General features: G+C 51.6%; 1 protein-coding gene across 1 annotated transcript in view; it reads left to right on the top strand.

Annotated features, from left to right (window-relative positions):
* TG (thyroglobulin) overlaps positions 1–18,388 on the top strand; it is a 241,234-nt gene extending 222,846 nt beyond the window's left edge. Inside the window, exons 45-48 of the mRNA XM_088022877.1 lie at positions 1,167–1,274; positions 15,275–15,409; positions 17,115–17,308; positions 18,172–18,388. Coding sequence (XP_087879003.1) covers positions 1,167–1,274; positions 15,275–15,409; positions 17,115–17,308; positions 18,172–18,272 — 538 coding nt within the window. The 3' untranslated portion in view covers positions 18,273–18,388. The remainder of the gene's footprint in view (positions 1–1,166; positions 1,275–15,274; positions 15,410–17,114; positions 17,309–18,171) is intronic.
* The last annotated feature ends 413 nt before the right edge of the window (positions 18,389–18,801 follow it).

The raw sequence follows: 18,801 nt of genomic DNA, 5'->3' as shown, positions 1-18,801 counted from the left end.
CCCTCCACCTGGCTGCCGGGGCGTGACTCTCTCCTGTAGGTCTGATTCCAGCCCGGTCCTGCTCACCACTTCTCTTCTTCATGCAGTGGAGCATGGCAGCCTTGTGTGCCTTGTCAGACCCCAGCGGCTGGCCCCAACCCCCCTTAGAGCCTTTCCTAGAAACACTCCAGCTGCCCTGCAGACTCAACAAAGGAGTTCATCTCAACAGCCAGAAAACAGGGGTAGACAGACCCTCTGCCCTGAGAGACTTTCATGGCCGTTACCAGCCTCGGTTGTTACCATATCCCTACGGCGCGGGTCCCAGGGGCCCCATTTCTCAGATGAGGAGAGGGAGGGTCAAGGAGATGCAAGGACCGCTGACTGGGATTCAGAGCCTGCTGGGCTCCAGGCTGCCTGAGGTCTGTCTGGTTCTGACTGGGCCTGGTGCCTCTTCTGGTGCGCAGCTTGAGCACCAGCCCACGCACGACCCCACCATTGCAAGCTGATGCTTCTCAGACACATTCCCATCACCCCAGAGGGGGAACAAATGGGAAGCTTTGGGAATGTAGAACAGGGTTCTCAACCTCCTCGCTATGGCATTTCTGGTGGATAATTCCTCGCTGAGGGGTCCGTCTCAGGAGTCATAGGCTGTTCCGCAGCACTCCCGGCCCCTGCTCACTAGATACCAGTCAGAACCTTCTCGTCTCCAGCTGTGACAATGAGAACATCCCCCAAACATTGTCAAGTGTCCCCTGGGGGTTGGGCGTGTCCCCAGCTGAGAGCCACTGGTCTAAACATATCATATGCTTGAAATACCCTTGAGGATATTTCTTCTGCCTTCTTTCGAAATGTACAATCCTTTTGTGTTCTTCACCATAGTATATTGTATTTATTTTACTATAGCGTGTTTTGTTCCCAAGTCTCTAAAATTAGTGTGCTGGGAAGATGCTTGCCCCACGGGTTCCTTGCATGACCTTGGGTGACCTTGCCGGCCAGACACCAGACTGGACCTGGTGCCAGCAGTGGAGACAGCTGGCCGAGAGGCACGCCAGTGAGTGCTCTCTGCAGGCCAGTGCCGAGGCACCTGGTGGCCCAGGGGACCCTGGCCCAGGAGAAGCATGTCCCTGGCGCAGTTGTCTATAGAACGACCCATAACTAAACTCCCTCCTCTGTCCTCATGTGACCAGGGACTACTTTATCACCTGTCCCGTAATCGACATGGCCAGCCACTGGGCAAGGAGGGCCCGAGGGAATGTCTTCATGTACCACGCTCCCGAAAGCTATGGCCACAGCAGGTAAGGTGGCCGCGTGGCCACAGTGGGTGTTGGCAAGTGAAGGGAGTCTGGCAGGGCTCTGTGTCCGTTCTGTGACCCTCAGGGAAGCTGACGACAGAGGGCGGGACTGAGGTTCAAGTCCTGCCTCGGTGACATTGGACTTGTCACTTAGTGTCTGAAACATGGGTGAACAGTAATCGCCACTTTCTCTCACGATATTGTTGGAAGGGTGAGCAAAATAGCAGATAGAGGAGGCGCTTTGGAATTCCAATGTTAGCTCTCTGAATGGATTGACCTGGCTTGGGGGAGGAGGTTTCTTTATTAATCCTGCATATTTATGCCTCCAAAACCTAAGCACTTAGCTTCACTTAAGAAAATGGCTTTCTGAAGCATAAAAGGCTGTCTTGGTGGTGGTGGTGATGGGTTTTTTTTGCGACAAAAGGAAAGTTTGGATTACCTCTAATCTCTATACCATTCCTGCTTCCCAAACACGTTCAATATACTTTATAATAAAAGTCTCAGGTACACAATCACAATCATAATGGAAATGAGAAATAATAAGTAAGTGAAAGAAAGCGCATGAGAAGCGAAGGGTCAACCAATGAACGGGCACAGAGTGTAGCCCTTCATGTTCCAGAAGCCAAGGACAAGATTAAAAAAATAAAGAACAATGGGAGCAGAGAGGCTGGGTGGTGGGGGACACATCTGACGTCCGCCCATTGGAGAGTGATGCCAGGAGGGTAACGGGCACATGGATGCCCAGGGGCACTGGAGCAGGACTGCGGGGTCACGTGTTCTACTTCGTCATGACCTTGCAGTCCTGAGCCATTCACCCGTGTCAGAAAACCCCAGGCCCCTTCCCGGCTGGGCCAGCAACTTCCCACATAATCCGGTGTGATTGCCATAAATCACATCAGATGAGCCACTTCACGTTGGAGCTTCTTGGGGAAGAGCTCATGCCCCACCAAGGGCAGAAGAATATGTGCTGTGATGACGGTCAGCCCTCCAGGTTAAGGATTCTCAGATAACAGAAGGTCAGGGGTCAGGGAGATGAGGCCTAAGAACGTCAACTTTACTGCTGGACGTCCGGCCCCACCAGCTATGCAGAGTTGGGCAGGCTCCTTTGCCTCTCTGACCCTCAGTATCCTCATCTACTAAATGAGGCCACTGGTTTCCCTTTAGAGGCTTGGCATTAATAATACCTGGCACAGAAATTATTCTTTCACTTGTGTTTCTTTGCAATGACATCAAGGGAACTCCTACAAACATACCTAACTTCTCATTATAATTGGCAACATCCCTATAATGGGCTGAATATGGCCACCGAAAGATCCCAGGTCCCAACCTTATAAGGAAAACGGGGCTTTGCAGATGTAATCAAGTTAAAGACTTTGACCTGGGAAAATTATCCTGCATTATCCTGGTGGGCCCTAAATGCAATCACAAGTGTTTCTACCAGAGAGAGGCCGGGGAAGGTACATAGAAGAGGGGGAGGCAACGTGACCAGGGAGGCAGAAATTGGAGGGGGTGCTGCACCCATGAGCGGAGAAACAGCAGCTGAAGAATTCGCCACCCAATTCCACCAGATTCCAGACAAGAATCCACACAGGCTGCAGGAGCAAGAACTGGCTTCTCCCCTAGGGCCTCCAGAGGAAGCATGGCTCTGTTGACACCTTGATATTTGGCTTCATGACACCGATTTGGGGCTTCTGGCCCCCGGAATTGGGAGCCAGTAAATATCTGTTGTTTTAAGCCACCAAAGTTTGTGGTAGTTTGTTACCACAGCCCTAGGGAACTGATACAGTCCTTCCAATGTTCTCGATTCCCTAAGCACCTGTTATGTACCTTGTCCCCCCAACAGATTAGTCAGCTTATATAACACTTCACACAAACATCCAGAATTCTATTGAGGTTGGCAGGGTTGAAATGGTCATTGCTATTCTACAGAAGAAGAGTCTGAGGTTCAGGGAGTCCCATGGGATTTCCCCCAGGATGAGCAGCAGTTCGTTGTAGAGCAGTGACTTACTCCTGCCCTCTCTGAGCCCCCTGAACTCTCTTTCCACTACACCAGGCAGTCTTTCTGTCTCTCTGTTTTAGAACTATTTATAATTCCAACCCAATCCACTTCCTAGATTCAGGCAACTGCCCCCATGTTGTAGGAAGGAAAATAAATGGCCCGTGAAGTTTCTGGTAAGAAGGCATTTGGAGAGAAGGGACGACGAAGAGAGTGGTGGTTTGGGTGAGGATGGAAGGAGCTCTGTCGTCCAGGGGCCACCCATGGTTGGGAGACCCCGCATGGGAAGCTTTTTGTAGAATAAGCCTCGGGCGTGTCTCCCAAATGCCAGGGCTCCTGGGATTCGTGCCCAGGGCAGGAGTCTGGTTCCCTGCCTTCCTCCCTATTAAGGACCAGATGACAACAGAAGGTCTGATGCTCTTGCAGCAAGTCCATCAAAAGCTTTAAAACGTATGCACACGCCACTGGGCTCCAAAATATACGGTGGCAAACCCAGAGAGGCAGCTGCTCCCTGAGGACCAGAACGATCAAAGCAAACCAAGACGGAAGGATCCATGAGAGTCCAGCCGGAATCAATAATGCTTTTATCCCACCTGTATTAGTTTCCCTGGGCTGCCTTAGCAACGTCCCCGACGCAGGTGGTTTATAACAACAGGAATGGCTTGTCTCACAGTTCCAGGGGCCAGAAGTCAATCAAGGTGTCATCAGACTCATGCTCCCTCTGGAGGCTCTGGGGAAGGATCTGTTCCAGGCCGTTCTCCTAGCTTCTGGTAACCTAAGGCATTGCTTGGCTTGGAGATGGCCATCTTTCCGCTGTGTGTCTGGGTCCAAATTTCCCCCTTTTTATCACAACACCAGTCGTATTGGATTGAGGCCCACCCTACATCCTCATTTTGACTTAGTTATCTCTGCAAAGACGCCAGTTTTAAAGAAGGCCATATTCTGAGGTCCCAAGGTTAGGTCTCCAGCGTATCTTTTTTAAGGGGACACAATTCAACCCATAGCATTGCCTTTCTCTTTAAAGTAATAGCCTGGCTGGTGAGGCCCCTGAGTGGCAAGGGCCCCAGAGGGGGCTGTTTCAGACCTAGACATGAGGTGGTCCGCAGGAGTGGGCTCCTCCAACAGACTCTGAAACACATCCTCATTCTCACATGGCCAGTTTGGGTTTCTCTGCTGCTGAAGAGCATCCTCACGCCCCTCTGGGGCTCCGCAGACAGGGCTCCACTGTACTGATCCAGGGAACCCCCCCCCACCCCACAAGGAAGCCACGCTCACGAGCCAGACCCTCAAAAAGTGCTTCCTGGGTCCTCACAGTCACCATGCCTCAGGACCCGGGGACCCTCCTGGCACAGAGTAGTAGGTGCTCAGGAAGTCATGCCGAAGCCGCTCCAACCACCTCATTTGACAGGTGAGGAATGAATCCTTTCCACTCTGGTCTGTAGGCTCCCTGGGGCTCAGTTTTGCCATCTGCACAATGGAAACAAGGAGGTGAGAGGGGTCAGGAGCACAGATTCCTCCCTGGGCCCTGTGGGACCCATTCTCTATACCTTGGAGCCTGAGCTCCCAGTAAAGCATCGAGTTTATGGAGGTTAGAGAGGTATGAACCCCAAGGAGCTCAGTCACCTGTGACTACCAGCTGTCACATTCTACCATTTGGGAGGACAGAGACACTCAGAGGCACCCATACATTTCTCAGACAGAGCTGTTGCTATGTGTATGGAAGCAGAGAGTATCCTGGTGACAGCAGGCTCTCTGGGCCAACTGACTTGGTTAGAAACCCAACGCAAGTCCCTTAACCTCCTCGGTGACTCTGTATCTTCACCCACCATGCGAATGGGACCTGCTTCAGAGGGTCACCGTGATAACGGATTTGCACACAGAATGAGATCGGGCAAAGGGCGAGCGCGGAGGCTGTCCCGTTCTTCTGGCCCCTCAGAGCACATTCTTGACGACCTTCTGTGTCTATGTCCTCTCACCCACCACAGTCATGGGATGGTGCCACCCACAGAGTAGATGCTGAAATCAATGAATGAATCACAGAAACTAGCCCATTTAAGCACTGGCAAGTGTATCCTTTTTGCCTGAAAAGACATTTCTCTCACTCTGCCCTGGCGCTGTCACACCTCTCATTTATTTCTGGCTCAAACCTACGGACTTAAAATGTATGTGCCTGCCGTACGCTTTCAGCCATCTGCCTTGTACCTCCATTTCTGTGAGCAAAGATTAGCTTTCCTGGCATAGCGAGTGCACAAAACGCAATACATTACCACTTTCTTAAGACTCCTGTTAATTGATCTCAGCACAGCGTGGTTCTGTAATGGCTCCTGGTTTATGGATGAGATTTTCATCCCTGAACTTGAGGGCCAGCCTCTGCGAGGAAGGAATAGGTGTCATGGCTAGGGGAGGAGACAAAGAAACTAAAATCTACAGTGGGGGAAGAAGGTTCCATTTTAAGATTTAGATTCAAAGAATCATAAACTATGGAAATTGATTTCATCTGACTCCTTCATTTAAGCCCGATGTAAAGAGCCAGTCACTGGCCATCTAGACCCAAACCCTGTCACTTGCCCTTGCTCCAGTTTTAATTCGATTGGACCCTTCAACCCAAAGCTTTAGTGTTTGCCATGGCTAAGTCCACTTACTAACTGTGTGACCTTAGGCAAGTTGCTCAACCTCTCTGAGCCTCAGGGCATCCTCACCCATACACGGGGAAAGTCACAGTTCTTGCCCCATAGTGTGGCTAGAAAGATTTAGGGGAAGAGTGCCTGCATCTGAGGGGGGTGTGTGTGTGTGTGTGTGTGTGTGTGTGTGTGGTTGTGTGCCTAGAATACTTGGCAGCTTTCGTTTCCAAGGCTACTAACATGAGGATAAAACTTACCAGCTTTCTCTTGCCCTGCTCTGCTCACTGGGGAGATTTGGGGCCAGTTTCGTCCATGGTTACTATCTGTAGCCCTCTGTTTCAGGAAGAGGGGTTTTCACTGATGATTATAATCCAGGCCTTCTCAACTTGGTGCTACTGACATTTTAGGCCGGCTAATTGTTTGTTGTGACAGGCTGTCCTGTGCATCGTGGATGGTGTTTAGCAGCATCCCCGGCCTCCCTCATTCAATACCAAAAGCACCTCCATCGTTGGAACAACCGAAAATGTCTCCAGACGTGGCCAGTGTCCCCCGCGGGGCAAAATCGCCCTCTGTGGAGAACCACAGGTGGACTCCACTGAAGCGGGGATTATTACTGACAGCACCTGAAGGAAGAGGCAGCCCCTTTCCCAGACTCGTCTTTGATCAGTGCAGGACCCCTCCGTCCACAGACATTGCTCCTGGCCCCATGGGAGCCCATTCAGGCAGACAGTGAACGCACCACGGGAACAGAGCGTGGCTGGTGCTCCGTTACCAAGCTGGCCCGGAAGGCTGACAAGCCTCTCTCCCGTGTTCATACGGGCAGGGCCTTGGCCTGCTGTCCTCTCCCAAGTTGAAGGCCAAGGGGAATCTCTAGGATGGCTCCCCTGCTCTGTCTCTAGGCACCACCTCCTGAATGCAGCTAGGACTCCTCGATCCCTGCCAGTCTCCTGCTTTGCCATCCTGTGGATTCTCAGTTGAGGTCCTTCTCTTGAACCAGCCCCTCCCGAAGGACACACTGGTCCCAGTGTCTTCTCAGAAGGAGCACTCACTCCGTTCTCTGCAGCGCATGGCCAAAGGACTCTCAGACCCTGTGGGCAGCCCGGGTCTGGGGGACCGCCCCCCAACCCTCTCCTGCGAGTCAGGTCCCAGCAAGTGTGGGAGGGGACACTGATTTATTCTCTGATGTCGCCTGTCCTTAGATGGCTCTACCTAGGTGCACCACTTATGCATGCCTCTGGGCAGGTGACAACCTCTCGAAGCTTCCACTTCCTCATTTGTGTGATGGAGCTGATAATAACACAGCTGTAGGAGTGTGTCAGGATTAAATAAGGCAGTGCGTGCAGACCGCCCTGCTCACTGCCCCACATAACGCCGGCGTTCATGAGGTGACTTCCAACACTATTTCTTGGGTTATTCTGGAAGAATCCACATGGCAGATGAATAGGTCCCAAGAAAACAAGCACAAAGGAGGTGGTTTCTGGGTACCAGCCACTGAAAGAGGAGCTGTGGCCACTTCAGAGGGCATATGGGGGCCATTCATCGTAAGCTCGCTGGTGCCAGTTCATAGTTTCCATGGAAATTCACTGTGGGGCTGTGTGTGGTCTGTCGTGCTTGAATTATGTGCTACAGTCAGGGCCTTTTCAAAGTCCTTGGTCCCAGAGTCCTGAGATATCATTTCCACATTTCAGTAGTGCAGAAGACAGTTCAGAGGGATGGGTCTTGACTTCCCTTTGAATGGGGGTGGGGTAGGGCTCTTGGGATGACACATCCGTATAGGATGCCGAATAATTCTTTGATTTGGGGAGAAACAGCTCAGCATAATGGAAGAACTCACCATTTGAAGTTAAATCAACTGGGGTTTTAATTCCATCTCTTCTATTCATTAACTGCCTGCATCTGAACAAGATTTTTCTGTTTACCCACCTATAAAATGGGTATAGTTACATCTATTTCAATCAAGTCAATGTATGTTAAAAACCTGGCATATTCTAGACGTTCAGTATTAAGGTTACTTTTGCTTCTGGAAAAATAAGGCTCTGAGAAGAAAAAAAATGCAAAATGACTTAAGAGGCAATAATGTTCTTCCTTTATAAGTTGTCCCAACCCTGGATAACAAAGCCATAAATTCTAGACTCAAGACATTTTGTACATCACTACATTTGCATTCTAGACATGTGTGTATTCCAGGGGCCTTTAACATTCCAGATTCAAAATATTATCTTTTTAGTTGCTGTCTCGTGGAGTTTGTTGGAAGTAGCAAACCAAAGAAAATATTAAGTGGTTGGATTCTTGAGTTGGGTCCATTGGCCTGGCTACATCCTGTGTGATTAACAAGATTATTTACCAGTAAAGATGGAGGTGAATCACTTTCTGAAACTGACCACTCCAACCTGGTGATATATAAGGACATGTGCCATGTGTCCCTTCCAACAGGGATTCAACAAATATTTACCTGCTGCCTTCTATGCCCCAGATCCCAGCAGTGGACAGAGAGAGGCTGTCTTCTTAGGATTAACATTATGTCAGGGGGTGGAAATGGCAAACATCTAGGGATAGGGTACAAAGAACAGACTAAACACACACAGTAAGCAGAGGGAGTTCAGAAAACTGCCCTACTAAGGAGAAAGAGAAAAGGCTTGACATGTTTGAGGTTAAAGAAGGAGGCCAGGGAGCTGGGGTCTAGAGAAGAGGGGGAGGGTGGTTGGAGACGTGGGGGAAAACACATAGGAGTTTGTAAGCTGTGGCAAGCAAAGAGAGTATTTTTTCTGAGTATGATGGAAAGGCATTGGAATTTTTAAAAAGACATGTGATAGAGAAGGCACATGGGTCTTTTCTTTCCCACTCAAAACACAGCTCACTGAAAATCAGGTGGGGTTTTTAATAGAAGGAAGAATAGAAATCCTGTTATCCAGTGTGATGATCAGGTGGCTCCTCAGAAAAGTTGATTAAGACCGGAACTCGTGAGAAATGAATAAGGTAGATAAATTAACCATGAACATGTTAACTTCTCCGTGTGCACAGAAACATGCATTCATCTGCTAGTCTGTCATTGCAGGGTCAGAGGCTTGAGTCAGAAAGTGCTCCCTTTGAAATTCTTGCAAAATCATGAACATAACGCATGGCCTATGATTTCCAGCTTTGGTTTCTTGAAAGTGGGGTATCCACGTGATATTTAATTAATTTAATTAAGTTCTATAATTACAGTGACAAATATAGCTCGCATCAACAGGTTTGAGGCAAACACAGTTGGCTCTTGGTAAACACATAACTTCCTGGTGGGAATGGATGCACCGGGCCAGGAAAATTCAGCCTTTTCTGAACAGTGGTCATTATGCTTTATGCAGGGAATAAAATGTCCAGGTTATGGGGTGCCTGGCTGGCTCAAACAGTAAAGCATGGGACTCTTGATCTCGGGGTCGCGAGTTTGAGCCCCGCATCGGGCGTAGAGTTTACTTTAAAAAATTTTTAAAACAAACAAAATGTCCAGGTTAATGCACCAGGTCCGCCAAAAGCTTTGGCTGTACCACAAACAAACCAGTCTCACCCAGCTTTGCTGGGCTTTCAGGAAAACCGAAAGGTTCTCACACCTTCCACAAAACCAGAGCCTGAAGGACCTTTCGGTTTTCCTGGATGAGGAAAACCCCAATTTCACTTTTGGGCACGATGCACTTCTCAGTCCCATAGAGGAGAGCACCCAGCGCTTTGGGGCCTCGGCTACCTGTTAGAGCAGCATCCCCGCTCACAAGGCCCTTCCCCCCTCGCCCCCTCACTAAACCCCTACTTGTCTTTCAAGGCACAAGTCAAGCCAGAGAGGATTTCCTCTCTCTGACTTTCCACAAGCTCCTCTCAATGCCCTTGCCTGAGACAAGCACCATCGCTTCTCCCTCTCTTCTTGTGAGGCGTTACAAATAATCTCAGCATCTGCTATCTAGCAATCCTCCATCTCACAACATCTTTTAAAAATGTCAGGTTCCTGCATTTCCTGTGAGGCCGTGAGCCACGCCAGATGGCTGACTTACGCCTCCTTTCTCCCCAGCCCCTGCTCAGAGCACCACACGCAGCAGGCAGGGGGCTAATGGGCCCGAGTAAGCGCTTGTTCTGACATCCAGCGTTGTGTCCCCATACACTCACACACACACACACACACACACACACACACACACACACAGAGAGAGAGAGAGAGAGAGAGAGAGAGATGGGAAAACCAAGGCTCAGAGAGGCAGCGGTGGAAGCAGGGTTGGAGTCCGGCTCAGGCAGCTCAGGCAGGGAGCTCTCCTCGTCCCCACGCCCACAAGTGACAATGAGGAGATCCAGACCTGGCCTGAGCCTGGGACGAGTAACTGTCAGATGAGGGAAAGGTTGACTGCAGTATGCTTACCAAAGACAACAAGTGACAACTAAAAGCTAAGTGACACCAGCTTGCCCAATTGCCCACGCGACCACTGCAGGGTGGGGGTATGTGATCACACCCAGCACAGGACAAAGAAGCCAAATCCATAAGTGTGAACTGTCAGCCCCCAACCAACCAGCACCGTGGCCAACCAAACCAGCTAGCAAGTTTCTCCTTGTACCTTGTCCGTCCCTGGAGAGTTCTTCCTCGTCTCCCTCTGCTGACACGGATCCGGATACACTTTTCTCCTTCCAGAGAGTCCCGGGACTCTCAGCCAGGGCCCAGGGTCCTCTGATCCCAAATGCCCGCTTCCCCAGCTCCCACGGGCTGCCCTTCCTCCAGATGTCTGCCTTAAACTGCTCGAAATAACTCCAGCATCCTGATAAAGATCAGCCCCGCTAAGGAAAAAACAAAGCAGAAGTCTTCATACACAACAGGTTCTCAAATTAAACAGATTGGATGGGCTGGAAGGCCAGGTCTTTTCCCAAAAGCAGTGCTCCATGACTTGCTGGGGTCTCAAACAGACCTGCTGGGGTCTCTGTGACAGCTGGAGGGAGGTGACCTGCACCCTTTCACAAGAGCCATCTTTCCCCCAACCCCCAAGCTCCGCGATGTCACCTTGGTAGTTTGAAATTCTCTGTGGTGGGAGTACTTACATCATGGAAATTGGCACAAGGCAACTGTTTTATTTATTTTTTTTTGAGGGGGGGTAAGGACAGAGGGAGAGGGAGGGAGACAATCTCGAGCAGACTCCCCACCCGGTGGCAAGACCAACACGGGGCTCGATCCCACGACCCTGAGATCATGACCTGAGCCAAAATCACAGAGTCAGACGCCTAACCTGCTGAGCCCCCCAGGTGCCCCAGAATGATGTTATTAACCAGAACACCATCGGCACAGATCTTCTTGAGAACGCGAGAAAAGCTAGGAGGGCTCTCCCGAGAGTGTTGCTATACAGTGCCACACTGTTTCCCATAGAACGCATGGCCCTCCAGAACCCTACAATGGAACTCTCAGATTAATTTTCAGGTGTCTTTCACAGGTAAAGAGGAAAAAGGAATGCGTGTATGAGCCAGACACTGAGCAAGAGCTTTGAAATATTTTACTGCTACCCCTCACTTGCGGTTTGGAAGCATGATTGTGTCACCATGTTACAGAGGAGAACACGGAGGCCCAGAAAGATTACGCATCTTGTCCAAGCCTTCATAGATGTTAGGTGATTGAGCTAGGGTTTGGACTCTGTTCACCACACCATTTCTTTCTCTGAAAGAAATGGCAGGCAAGGCCGCTGTGGTAGACAGAAGAGTGGTCCCGCCCTATGTCGGTGTCCTAACCCCCAACACCTGTGACTGTGGTACCTTATGTGGCACAGGGACTTGGCACATGCAGTTAAGGCTCTCGAGATGGGGGATTACTCAGGATCATCCTGGTGGGCCCAGTGAAAGGACATGAGTCCTTCAAAGCGCCAGTGGGAGGGAGAGGAGTATGTCAGAGCTGGCGTGCTTGTTTGAGGGCAGAGGAAGGGAGCCGTCAATGGTGGCTTCCAGGTGCTGGGAGTGGCCCTCCACTCACAGCCAGGGAGAAACAGGAACCTGGGTCCTCCACCTCAAGGAACCAAATTCTGTCACAACCAGTGCAGAGGAGGCAGCTTCTCCCTCAGAGCCTCCAGAAGGAACAACGCCTGCTGATGCCTCGATTTTAGCCCTGGGAGACCTGTGCTGGGCCTTCGAACTCCGGAAACTGAGAGACAGGACGTGTGCGTTAATTTGAGCCATTTTGTGGTCATTTCTTAGGGCAGCGGTGGAAAACTCATCCGGCCACTTTCCCTGAAGGGCCTCTGAGAAGCAGCCTCTTCCGTCCTCCACACCGCAGGGCAAGGAGCAAGGCCTGGTGGCACCGTGGAGGGCACAGGGCATCCCCTTTTGAGGCCAGGCTGCCCGGGTTGCTCTGTAGCTCACACAAAGCGGGCAGCCCCCGAGGGTGTGTGGTGAGGCCAGGGGCTCTGCCGGCCTTGGGATCACAGACCCTGCGTGAGTCTGGTGTCGCTTCCCAGTGTGGGACCTTGGCAAGAAAATGACCTCGCGGAGGCTACCTGCCTCCAGTAGAAACACTCTACAAATTACTCCAAGAACGTCTACTCTCAGGGGCCTGGGGATAACTGGGGTGAAGGGGCCTTGTCAGCTACGCAGAGCGGGTACCTAAGGGCTGATTTCTATTGCCCTTACGACTTCCATCTTCCTGTTTTTGTTTTGTTTTGTTTTGTTTTGTTTTTTGCTCAGTGTTCCTTTTCCCTCTGAGTCTTGCAACATCATTGAGAAGCCGGGTCGTTAGTACTTTTTTTTACCTATCCTCAGGCCCTGCCCACAGGTAGACGGAGAGCAGGACTTGGGGTCTGGGGGACTCAGCCCCGGATCCTGGCTCTCCCTTGTCGGGGGCATGTGGCAGCCTCTTTTGGGGCCTCATCACCCAGGAAATACACGGGCGATGCCATTTCCGTCCGTGGCGGGTCCCAAGTGTTGGTGGTCCGAGGCTACTCGGGCACCTGGCACAGCGCGGCTGCTCAGCAAATGGCAAGTAGAAACAGAGACTGAGTGGAGCTGGCTCCCGACAGGCCACGTTGCCCAGCGCAGGCTCTGGGCTCTTGTCGGCGCTTGACCACAGGTACTTCTGGCACCGGACAAGGGACTCAGCAGCTTGGGGGCCAGGAGGGATAAATGTTGATGCCACTGCTACTTCTCACTCCCCTTTGTGAGTTTAAACCTTCCCTAAAAGGGTGCAGGGTGCCTGACGCTGGTTGCAAAGGGACGCCCTGGTGTGTGATTGAAATTCCCCTCCTGACCTCCTGCCGTTAGTTCTGGTTATCCCCCACCGTCTCTCGTCCCTTCTACGCCTTCCAACGTGGAGCCGTGAGCATAATACTAGCCAGTGCTTGGAAAAGCACTTGTCACTGGCTTGCACGTGCCATGGCTGGTTCAGCCTGGTGCTTCAGGATGCAACCTAAGACAAGTGACTCACCCAGGGTTACACCGGCCGTAAAGCGACCGAGCTGACTCAGCTGAGTGACTCAGTTCCAGGTCATTCCCTCTATGCCTTGTCGACAGTCATATACGCACCTGCCCATCATGCTTATGGTCCCAGGAGGAATTCCGGCCCCCCGCGCCCCTCAGGAGTCCAGCAAGCCTGAGCCCTTTCCCAGCACATGCGTACAGTGGGTGTCTCTACCTGTCGTACCGGCACAGACAACAACCCCTGGGGAGCCCCCGGCCCGAGATGCTGCTGTTAGCCTGAAGACAGCGGATTACATGGCAAGTAGAAGCATGGATGAGAAAGAACACTACCCTTACCTTTCGAGTGCCTGCCGCATTGACCATCTTATTCTGATCTTCACGATGACCCTAGGAAGCCAGTATTTAATTGTGTAACTGCTCCAGAGATGATGAAGCAGGGAATCAAGGAGGCCACAGAGATTGCCAGAGGTCACCAGCTTGGAAGTGGGGGTGGGGGGCCCCGGGCTGGGTGCCTTCTGTTAGACCCCGCCCCTAGCCACGCTCCTGATCCCACTCCACTGTTCAACTCACTGCATGTCTCTGGGTAAGTCAGGAAACCTCTCCGGACTTTGTTTTCCTCGTCTGTAGAATTAGAGTTGGCTCTTGCAATAAGTTGGGGCCAGCTACAAGGTTGGAGAGGGCCGTCTCCACACAAGACCGTGCTTGCTGCTGCTATCAAGTGCTAATTCAGGGGCTTTCCCAAACCACCCTCAGGCTTGATGATTCTCAAGAAAGACTCACAGACCTCACTGAAGGCTTCTGTCTCATGGTGAATGTGATACAGGGAAAGGATGTGGATTCGGACCAGACAGAGGAAGAGTGGCACAGCGTGGAGCCCAGGAGGGTTCCAAGCGCAGAGCCCCACGGTTCCCACCGTGTGGAGTCAGGGGAGGCTGCTCTGTTGTAACACTGATGTGTTACAGTGGACATGGGGTAGCTCCAGCCAGGGAGCCCCAGCCAATCACCCAAACTTGGCCGTCAGCGGCTTTATTAGAGCCCTGTTACGTAGGCGTGATGGATGACTGATTGCCCATGGTTAATCTCAGTCGCCAGGTCCACTGATACTGTGTGACCCTAAGTCACGTGGTCTTTTGGCATGACCAGCCCCCACCCTAAGGCTGTTGAGTGCGAACACATTTTTGGAAAATCCAATGTGGTGAGCCTCTGCCCTAAACAAAGGTATGACCACGGGGCGCAAAGGCCAGACTTCTCTCTGGGAAAAATCAAATTGTTTACGACACAGCTGGGAAGTCCCTTCCAGCTTTTCCACTGGGACCGTCCCAGCATTCACCCCCGTGGCCCCAGGTACCCCTGGGCTGGTCTCCCTGGTGCTAGCTCCAGCCTGGTCCACTCCAACCACTCGTCTGGCCTCTACGCCCTTATTCCTTCCTGCCCGCTTACTACTACCCCTAGTCCGGTGCCCGGCACATCATTGCGGGTCAGTGTATTATTATTATGGTATTAACTGACCCGCAATGATGTGCCGGGCACCAGACTAAGGGTGGCTAAGTGGATGAGTGTCATCCTTGAACAGGTGTGAGAGCTTAAGTCATATGAGCAAGGGCTAACACAGAGAAAGGATCGAAATACAGGCTCTTTTGAACAGAAAAATGTTCTATGGACACAGCAAGTATCCTGGTTAGAATGCGGTCAAAAGAGCATTCTCTTGGAAAGTAACTTACAGGCATTGTTTCTGGAGAGGTAAGTGCTCGGCACTGGGTGCACTTCAACCAATAGATGTGTCGTGGATCTGCTCCAAGGGGGGCCATTGGATGAAAGGCCAAACCAAATCTCAACTAAACAAACTAAGCACTAAACCAGAATCCTAAACATAAAGGAAGAAAAGTCCCCACTTGGGGGGAAATATTGGTTTTTGGCTCCTTTGACTTTTCCAGAAGTTTATTACTCCTTTAACTTTTGCTTGTTCTTATTTCCGCGTGTCTTCTCAGCCTGGATTTGCTGGCAGATGTTCAGTATGCCCTTGGGCTTCCCTTCTACCCTGCCTACGAGGGTCAGTTTACTCTGGAGGAGAAAAGCCTGTCACTGAAAATCATGCAGTTCTTTTCGAACTTCATCCGATCAGGGTGAGTGGACCACGTCGGCCCACTGCTGCCATCATGCCTGCCTCCCTCCCTACCCCCTAGATGTTGTGGTCACCTGCTACTGCTCTCCCTGTCTGTCCCCCTCTTGTAGCCAAAACTACCTCTGTGTAGATTCATCTCGGTGAAGGGAAGCTCCCACCACATGCTCCCTTACTGAGCCGCGTTCGATGGCTCTAGATCAGGGTTTCTGACCTCAGCACCGCTGACGTGGGGGCAGGTAAGTCTTTGTGGTGAGGGCGTCCTGTGCAGCCCCGGCTATTTAGCAGCTTCTCTGGTCTCCACCCACTAGATGCCAGTAGCACCTCACCCCAGGTGTGAGAACAAACTGTCTCAGATGGTACCAGATGCCCCCTGGGAGGCACAACACCCCAAGCTGAGAACCATGGTCCTAGATGATCAAATTCAGTTAACATGTTCAAGCCCCTTCCTTAGCTGCCCCCGCATCCCTGCATACCTCTATTCTAGCCCAGGTAGCGTAGTCTCTGTGCCCACTTCCAAGCGTGGTTCCCCTTTTACCTCCTGGCCAGACAGTCGCTGGTCGCCTAGCATGGTACTCAGGCCCCTGGAAAGGTAGAAGGTAAAAAAAAAAAAAAAAAAAGTCATGTAGAATTTAAGAAACAAGGCAGAGGATCATAGGGGAAGAGAGAAAAAAAATGAAACGAGATGAAACCAGTGAAGGAGACGAACCATAAGAGACTCTTAATCTTAGGAAACAAACTGGGGGTTGCTGGAGGGGAGGGGGTCGGGGGATGGGGTAAGTGGGTGATGGACAGTAGGGTATGTGTTGTAATGAGCACTGGGTGTTCTATAAGACTGATGAATCACAGACCTGTACCCCTGAAACAAATAATACATTATATGTTAATTAATTGACTTTAAGTTAAAAAAATTAAAAAAATAAAATAAAATGAGAAAAAAAAGTCATGTTTCACCCATAACCTACTGACAGTCAGAAACACAAAACCCAACCATAATTAACCCAACCATGATTAAACGCAGGGCACAGTAGAACTTTATCTAGTTCGTTGTAGGAGTTGAGCAGAAAGACATTTCTTTTAATTCAGATTTAGAAAAGGTTTCTCTGGGGCAGTGACATGGAAGCTGGACCTTGAAGGATAACAGGATATTCAGACACAGGTGCTGACCAGTAGAAGGCGCCCAGGAGAGGAGCGTACCAGCAACGGCACCCGCGGGTGGAAGGGACGAGAAACACACCGTGTTTGGCCAATTTTCAGGAGGTCGAGGGGGCTGGGCGGCGGGCCTGGTGGCAGGTGCGGAGAGGTGGCTGAGTTGCGACAAGGCCTGACCTCCCCTTCACAGGGAAGATGGCTTACGGGGGGCAGACAAGTTGGCCTGGCTCGGGGCCCACCCTCCTGTCCAGGCCTTGGACAAACAGAGCCACTCCAGGGACTGGCTGCGGTGTCCAGATAGAAAGACACCAGGATAGAAGGGGCATGGCGACCTCGTGAGCATCCCAGACACGGGCCTCTCCACCTTCCATCATCTGTAATGCGGCAGATCAGAACACAGCCGCAGAAATTGGATCAGGCAGGTCCAAACCCTGCTTTGACACCTAAAGATGCGGGAGTTGGTCCTCGGACACCAAGTGCAAGTGGAAAGGGATCCCAAGTGATTAAAGGAAAGCCGTGTTTCCCTCACAGATGTTTCTTTCTTGTCATTTTCCCAGGAATCCCAACTACCCGCACGAGTTCTCCAGGAAAGCCCCTGAGTTTGCGGCCCCCTGGCCTGACTTCGTCTCGCGGGCCGGCGGGGAGAACTACAAGGAGCTCAGCGTCCTGCTCCCCAACGGGCAGGGCCTCAAAAGCGCTGACTGTTCCTTCTGGTCCAAGTACATCCAGTCTCTGAAGGCCGCGGCAGCAGGTGGGGAAGCGGGAGCAGGCAGGGCCTGGGCAGAGGGCGGGTGGGCTGTTCCTCCCCAGCATCTGCCAAGCCCCCTGTGCGGCAGACCTGGGTGAAGTGCATGGAGCCACTGAGTCATGGAGTGCCATCTACACGGCCCTTCTCCACGAGGAGCTCCTAATCTGGGGGGGGGGGGCTCCTGTTCTGATGGGGGACATCAGAGAGAGAGGCACAGGGCCAGGACACCAGGGGTCCGGGGATGGGATTTCTAACCAGGGGAGAGGCGGAAATTATCACTTCTTACCCCTGAAGAGCACTTGTGGCTGAGCAGGCCTTAAGGAGAGAAACTGAATCATAATGAGGGCAGTGGGAATACAGAATCAATGCAGTGCCCATAAGAAGCTTCCAGGAGAGGGGGGAAGTGAGAAACATAACCCAGCGACTGGCCCTCAGCTGTCCCCCACCCTGCGATGGAAGTCTGTGCCCAGGCCAGTGGGAGCCCAGTGGAGGGAGGGTTTGAGAAGGCTTCCCGGGGAGGTGGATGGTGGGGCTGAAGGTTTTCAGAATGACCTGATTTCTTCATGCAGCAAGAGATAGGGGTGCAGCATTCAGCAGGAATGTGATGTTGCCCACCATGTTTTAGACCCTCAAAGCTGCATTTAGCCTCCAAGGCCATGGGGCTGTCTGTTGAACCCAAGTCCTATTGTACCCTGAGCATGACCCGAGAGCCTGGTGATGAACCTGGTGCCCACCCGCTGGAAACGCCCCTCTGTTGAGCATTTGTAGGGAAGGCGCATCAGAGGCTGGGGTCTCTTAGGGCCAAGGCAGAAGACACAAGGGAGGAGTCCTGATTGAATAGACCAGCCTTGCCCCTTCTATTTCAGATGAAGCCAAGCATGGGCTGTCAGCAGAGAGCGAAGAGGACGACGGGCCGGTTGACTCTGGGCTGATGGGAGAGCCAAGCTCCAAGAGCTACAGCAAGTGACCATCTCTTAAGACCCTCCTGCCCAACCTGCCAGCCCCACCTCAGGCTGCCACCAAGGGCATCTTATTCTCTAAAATAGCCACTACCTTTCAATAAAGTGTCTCCATTGCCGTGAAGCATTGGTGACTCAGATTTGTTAATTCAAGGCTGTCCTTGGGAGACACAAAATGATGTCTTAATGATCTTCCTGAGGCTTGAAGCCCAGGCTGCTCTTTCCTTCCAACCAAAATTCATCGAGCATTCTGTGTGGAGCATTCTGTTCCATCAGCACCAGGCCCACTGCTGATGGCCGGGGAGGCAAAGACCCTGCCTTTTAGACAGAGAAAAAGGCAGGTGAACAGGTGTGAACATTAACACAAGAAATGGGGATGCATCAAGGGCGGGCCCCAGAGTGACACAGCCCCACATGTGCGTTTGAAAGGATTCTCTTGTGAAGGTTCCAGAATGGAGGTGGGAGACCAACTAGACTGGTGCAATATTCTAAGCAAGAGACAGTGAGGTTCTGAATCCAGGTAGTGAGGGTAGAGGT

The sequence above is a fragment of the Eumetopias jubatus genome, unplaced genomic scaffold (assembly GCF_037043125.1).
Source record: "Eumetopias jubatus isolate StellerSeaLion01/CBP00866 unplaced genomic scaffold, mEumJub1_p1.0 scaffold_4, whole genome shotgun sequence".
NCBI classification, from domain to species: Eukaryota; Metazoa; Chordata; class Mammalia; order Carnivora; family Otariidae; genus Eumetopias; species Eumetopias jubatus.
This window is presented reverse-complemented; position numbering and strand designations above follow the sequence as displayed.